The 7,160-nt window shown below is 42.9% G+C and overlaps 1 protein-coding gene across 3 annotated transcripts in view; it reads right to left on the bottom strand.

The window, feature by feature from the left end:
* htra3b (HtrA serine peptidase 3b) overlaps positions 1-5,643 on the bottom strand; it is a 45,970-nt gene extending 40,327 nt beyond the window's left edge. Inside the window, exon 1 of one of the 3 annotated variants that reach the window (XM_038792148.1) lies at positions 4,573-5,643. In XM_038792148.1, the coding sequence (XP_038648076.1) occupies positions 4,573-5,014 (442 nt within the window). In that variant the 5' untranslated portion in view covers positions 5,015-5,643. Of the gene's footprint in view, positions 1-1,382; positions 1,485-4,572 lie in introns of those variants that run through there. The other 2 variants (XM_038792150.1, XM_038792149.1) reach the window with 2 other exon arrangements.
* Between the last annotated feature and the right edge of the window lie 1,517 nt (positions 5,644-7,160).

Below are 7,160 nucleotides of genomic sequence, written 5' to 3' on the forward strand. Positions count from 1 at the left end.
AAACGTTGCATTTTATGAAATTCATATCATTGCTCACATTTAAAATCAGATACATGTAAACAAAAAAAACACAGTAAATCTCTTGAGGAAGGTCGGACAGGACTGAATTCAATGATTTTGTTGAAATATTCTCAAATATTCATTATGAATTGTCATAAAATATCACTTTTACAGTTCAAAACACCAACATCAACTCATGATGGAGTAATGAGGCATCAGATTTACTGTTTATTCATCTAAGAAACTATCCTGATATATAATACATCAATGAAGAAAATACACCTAGTGGCATAAAACAGCTCACAGTTACAGTGCACAACTCTGAGATGACCACCATAATTAGAGGATAGAAGTACATTGGTAAGCCTCAAGAATGATCAAAATGTAGAAAAAATATTCTTTCTTTCCATGAATTAGTGGGTGTGTGGAACATACTCTCAGAAAAACAGTTAAAATGTCAATTATCTCCTTTTAAAAAAAATAAATATCTGGTTTAGAATTAGAATTTGAGGTTTAAAGGATAAGTATAGCCACTGATAATCAAATATGTTACAGAGTATCACGATTCCAATGATAGTATAGAAATGTCATCCTTGCAACACAAATGGTCTGTGTTGATTATAGGTTGGAATGCTGGATTAATGTCCTTGAGTTTTAGTCAGTTAACCTTCGGGCCAGTGAAACATGCCAGAGAATTTATCTTCAAAATTTAGTTAGTTGAGGTAATCCTGCTTAATATAGTTGCATAAAGTGTCTTTGTGCACCGTCTTAAAATAATGTATAAAGAAATGTTATGCAAACTGATGTGAAATTAAACCATTTCAATTTTGTTTATTCTCAATCAAATCCTTCAGGCGATCACGTGGGATTGATAGCCTTATACAATATAAATTATACAGATGCCATAGGATTGTTATGTCATGGAAGGAGTCCATGCCAGCTCTCTTAATCTCCCTCACCATCAAAGGAGCCCTGGCTTTGGGTTCTCAACCTTTCATCCTTGTTGGCAAGTTCTTACCCTGAAATAGTTCATCCTTAAAAAGATCACCCATGTCCCATCACAGTTTTTCCTGTCAGTCTTTGGTTTTATCTAACCCTGGCTAGATCATCCTACTGAACATAGTCCTCTTCCAATTTAGATGTTCTACAGTAGATTGTTGTAAAACCCAATTGGTTCATTAAAGTCCTTTCGGGTAGAAAACCTTCAAGACCCGTATATGTGACTCAATTGCTCCATCAATGATTTAATTTTCCTGATAAGTGGCGTAACGGAACCACTACTAGCAGTCCAAGAAGAAGATTCACCATCACCTTTTCAGGGCAACTGCAGATATTGCAAAATATTGCTAACCTAACTCTTATGATATAATGATCACTCTTACCCAAGTGCTTCCCTTAGACTCTTCATCCACTTGGTACAGCTCATTCCCTAGCACCAGATCTAGGAATGCCTCCATCTTATTCGGACGAACAACATACTAGCCAAGGCAGTCAAGTTCTCCTGAATACATTTTAGAAATTGCTCCTTTTTATCTGTTATCCTATTAACCCAAGAAAGATTAAGTGTATCAGTTTTTTCAAATGATACTAAATAAGGATGTTGGCCATCAGAAAGGTTGATTAAAATTAAAATTTAATTAACCAAGGCAACATAAGATGAAATACTGCACTGAACATTTTACTGCTCACTTTATGTACCAGGAGGGTATAATATGACTGCATCTATTTTTATGGAAAGTATTTTTAATAGTATGTTTCAAAACCTGCCATTTGTTGACAAAGTTGAGAACAAAGCTGTTTTCAGATGATACTCACTATACTTAAATATGAAACTACAGGTAGCAAAAGTTCCTTTGAATGGTTACTGTGCTAAGGAAGTAGTGAGGTAGATGGAAATACTCTGTGTTCTCCATATTTATTTGCATTTGGTTACTGGACAAAGTAGTTCTAAAGGTAAGGCAGACAACAGAAATATAATGGTATTTGAGGGTTTGTACATGGTGGCATTAAATATAAAAGCAAGGAAATGATGTTGAATTAAAAGATATTAGTTAAGCTACAGTACAGGCAGTTCTTGTCACCCTTGTATCGGAGGATGTTATAAAAAATTTTATCATTGGCGAGATTGAAGTACAAGTAGTTTAAATGTGAAATATCATTTCTAACCACTTATTAATAAAATCTCCCTACTTATGCTTCACCCTATTGGGATTTTTGGAAATTGCTGGAGCTTGTAAAAGACCAACCATTTTGCCTTAGCTACCTGAAAGGAAATTGCTGTGCTGCTCCAAATCACACATGGGAACTATATCAACGTTCCTTCACTGTTGCTGGGTCAAAAGTCTGAAAGCCCCTTCCTAACAGCCCAGTGTCTGTACCTGCACCACAGGGACTGCAGTAGTTCAAGAATACAGTTCGCCACTTCTTCTCAGCGACAATTAGATATGGACAATAAGTTACAGCTTTGGCAATGATTCCTCACCTCACATGGATGAATACAAAAGGAGAATGTTGTGGCTCCATTATTGTGGGAACAGAAATTAGGATCATTTTTGTTTCCAGTTGCCAATGCTAGGGCTCCAAAATGGGAAAAAAAATACATCAGTACTAGTCAGGTGAAAGATCTTTTTAAATGTAACTTCTGCGCCATCACACAAATGTTGCATTTTAAGTAATACTTTTCAAGATTTTTTCAACTTTAATCTGTGGGGTGTGAGCATCATAGACAACGGCAGTACTTATGACACAGTCCAATTGCCTCTGAGAAGGTGGTGATAAGCTGCCTTCATAAACTGCTGCAGTTGATATGGTGTAGGTACACCCACAGTGCCGTTTGGGAGGTAGTTCCAGATTTTTGATCTAGGGACAGGGAAGGAACACTGATGAAGTTCCAAGTCAGGAAGTTACGTGACCTGGGAAGTTGCAGGTGGCAGTGTTTCCATGTATCTGCCACCCTTGCCCATTTAAGGAGAGGCAATGGTGTAGTGGCATACGTTTAAGGGGAGTCAATGGTGTAGTGGTATAGTCACAAGACTAGTAATCCAGAGTCTAAGGTTCAAATCCCTACATGGCAGGTGTTCAAATTTTATTTCAATAAAAATCTAATATTAAAAGTCTAGTGATGACTACTTCCTTGAGGGAAGGAAATCCGGCATCCTTACCTAGTCTGGCCTACATGTGACTCCAATTTAATAATTGTCTCAAAGGCTCTGCGCCAGACCGTTTTGATGTGTTATTAATTTGATAGTGATGTGCCTATCCTATTTGTCTATCTATTTGTAATGTTCCCTAGCCCTACAATCCTCTAATTTCACACAGCCGAGTATTCCTGGTTTTATTCATTCCACCATTTGTTGCCATGACTTCAGTTGCCTGTTCCCCAAGCTCTGGAACTCGTTCCTTAAACAAATTAGCTTATAGGTTTCCTACAATAATTATTTTTATTACCATAATAATTTTTATTATTGTGACAAGTAGGCTTAAATTAACACTGCAGCGAGGTTACTGTGAAAATTCCCTAGTCACCACATTCCGGCACCTGTTCAGGTACACAGAGGGAGAATTCAGAATGCCCAATTCACCTAACATCACGTCTTTCGGGACTTGTGAAAGGAAACCTGAGCACCCGGAGGAAACCCACATAGACATGGGAAGAACATGCAGAATCCACACAGTGACCCAGGAATCAAACCTCGGAACCTGGCGCTGTGAAGCAACAGTACTAACCACTGTGCTACCGTGCCGCCCTAATACAGCAGTGGGGGGAATGGTGGTGTCACGGGATTAGTAATCCGGAGGACAGGCTCATACTTTTTGAGACATGGCTTCAAATCCCACTGGGGCAGCTGGTTGAATTTAAATTCATTTAATAATTTAGAAAAAATCTGGATGTGAAAACTAGCCCATGAAACCATCATTGATTCTCACAAAAATCCATCTGGTTCACTGATGTCTTTTAGGAAAGGAAATCTTCTGTCTTTACCTGGTCTGGCCTACTTGCGGCTCCTGATCCAAAGCAATGGATTGACTCTTAACTACCCCCTAAAATGGCTGAGCAAGCCATTCTGCCCAAGGGCAATTAGGGATGGACAAAAGCCAGTGACACTTACAACCCATGAAAGAACAAACTGAAGAAACTAAGTGACTCCACTCCAAAAGTACAGTACTTCACTCGTTGGAAAGCATTCTGAAAGATTATGACCACTTTGTGATCAAAGACCACGCAAACACAAGTCTTTCTTTTAAACCACTGGACTGCACTTTCCTCCTTTAGGACATTGTAAAACCTGCCTCTTTGACCAGGTATTCCTGACGTGTCCGGGTGGCATGTTTAGTTTTATCGAATGCCTCCATGTGGCACCTTGGGAATTATTAAAGGCGCTTTTTAAATGCAAGTTGTTGCTCAAGTTGTTGTTGATATTGAAAGGTTACCCATTGTAATGTTCTTGTTACAAATTGATGAAGACCCAGCTGGCTACTGGGATATAAGGATCTGTAACAATACTTGCCAATAACTTCTTAAAAATTTGCCATCGAGACCAACTGTTAGACATTATTAATGGATTGGTTTACCTGCTCTGCATGCGCCCTTGTGAACTTGAACGATCGGCGGCAGCCTCAGCTGCAGGGCTCTCCTGCTGACCATCTTGAGTTTGCACGGGTTGTCATAGGTGTTGGTGTCGCTGGCGCACACCTTGTAGTTGAGTTTGCACCGGCAGACGCCGGGTCCCTTGGCCAGGCGCTTGCCGCCGAGCAGGGCCTTGCAATGCATCCCTTCCCCGCAGCTGACATCGCTCGGCCGCCCGCAGGCGTGTCCCTCCCCGGCCGCACACACCAGGCAGCAGTGACAGGCATCCTGCACATAGCCATTCAGACAGCTGGGGCTCGGGCACTTGGAGACATCGCAGCGCTGTGAACACGGCGGCTGCTCCGGGGAGGAGGACACGGCGGCCGCCCCGCGGCTCAGAGTCGGCAGCAAGAAGCCCAGGAGGAGACTGGCAGTAAAACTCGCCATTGCTTGTCGCACAGACACGAAACTCAATTCATGTACCGAACAGATAAAACAGATTTAAAACAATAACAAAAAAAGCTTGTTCAGAGCAAATTCCTGACTTAAATTCCAAGCATTAATTATTTCGAGCAAAAAAAAATCATTAATCGAACTTGCTTAACGAACTGAGTTTTGTAATGTGCAGAAGTCTAAAAGTATTCTATTTTGAGTACCTGGGAAGTATTTAAAAAAAAGTTTTACAGCATCAAAACCGAGCACGATAAAAGATGAGCAAAAGGCCGATCGGTGCTGCATTCAGGACTTTTGTTTTTCTAATTCTGAGCTGTTAACCTCGCCGCAGTAAAACAAACAAGAAGCAAGCAAATCCTACCCACTGAATAGCGGACAGACAGCCTCTGCAAAGGCTGCCCAGTGAGAATGGTGTGCAAGGCTAGAAAGCAAATGGTCATAAAGAGAAACCGCGCTGAGATTTTCCTCTGACTCACCAAACTGCAGCCGATGTTTATGAATTTGGGAGGGTTGCTGCAGATCCCCGCAGCTGTTACTTTGACCCAACCCACACTGACCCAGACTGAGAGGTTCCACATCTTTGAAAACAACTATTCTGTTTAGGCGCTTTACTCTTCCGCACCGCCAGCCCGATAAGCGAAGTAGCTTCCCCAAAATAAATAGGCACTTACTTATAGAAGTCAACATCAAAGTGAGTACTTTTAAAGAAAATCTAATCTGCGGGAGGTAGTTTACATACACACACACACATGAAGGTCTTACAGCACCACGTAAACAATGTGCTTGCATATTGGTTACATTTTTTGTAAGCAAATTTGCATCAAGTTGACCCCAAACATATCTGTAATGCATTTAATCGAACGCAAAAGAAAGGGACCTTGTTTTGCCTTCTTCAGTTCCCACCCTGAAGGCAAGTCCTTGGCCATTTATTTATTCACTGGACCACGGCTGAAGTGCTAAGGATGGGGCAAGAATGTAGGGTCTGAGTCTACCTCAGCGGAATAGGGGACCGAACCCCATCTTATTACTCTGACCCAAACGCTAGCCTTCTGGCCAACTGAGCTAAAACCTATCAGTTATTCGTGTTAAATCCAGCAGCCAATTAACAACATTTGAAGCTGAAGTAAAATGTGTATTAAGTCCGCGGCTGCGGGCTTGGCAAAAGAGCGGGAAACAGGCCGGAGCTGAGGCCGGTACGTCCCCGCTACTGGACACCTTTTTCCAGAGATGGTCGGGCATCGGATCGCCCTAACGGCGGAGGGCAGACGATTGCGGCTGTCAAGCAGCAGGTTGACGGCACTCTTCAGCTGATTATTGTTTTTTTTTTAAAGAATTTTACCAGGGAAGGGAGGGCTCAGCAACAAGTGGAGTGGAGGGTGGAGCTGGAGAGCATTGAGTGTTGCAGCTTCAAAGTCATGTAGGCTGACTACAGTTCACTGGGCGGAAACCCAACTCACAACTTATTGGAAGGATTCCCCAGGGCCTTCTTTAGGAGAGTGACTAGCAGTATTTTGAGCTTTGTGTGGGCACATGGGACTCCGAGAGTGAAGAGGGTGTTCCTGGAGCGAGGGAGGGATAGAGGCGGGCTGGCGCTGCCCAACCTTCTGGGGTACTATTGGGCGGCCAATGTGTCAATGGTGCGTAAATGGGTGATGGAGGGGGAGGGGCGGCGTGGAAAAGAATGGAGATGGCATCATGTAGAGGTACGAGCCTGGGTGCCATGGTAACGGCGCCGTTGCCGCTCTCCCCTAAGAGGTTTACCACGAGCCCGGTGGTGGCGGCGACCCTAAGAATCTGGGGACAGTGGAGACGGTATAGGGGGGAAACAGGGGGCTCGATGGAGGCTCCATTGGGTGGCAATCATTGGTTCATCCCAGGGAACAGGGATGGGGGATTTAGGGGGTGGCAAAGGGTGGGCATCAGCAAATTGAGGGACCTGTTTATTTGGCGGGAGGTTTGCGGGCCTGGGGGAACTGGAAGATAAATTTGGGCATCCCCAAAGGAACATGTTCAGATACTTGCAGGTAAAGGCGTTTGCTAGGCGACAGGTAGAGGGATTCCCTTTGCTGCCCTCGCAGGGGACGATGGACAGAGTGCTTTCGGGGGTGTGGGTTGGAGAGAGGAAGGTGTCTGACATCTA

Source organism: Scyliorhinus canicula, chromosome 3 (assembly GCF_902713615.1).
Source record: "Scyliorhinus canicula chromosome 3, sScyCan1.1, whole genome shotgun sequence".
Lineage (NCBI taxonomy): Eukaryota > Metazoa > Chordata > Chondrichthyes > Carcharhiniformes > Scyliorhinidae > Scyliorhinus > Scyliorhinus canicula.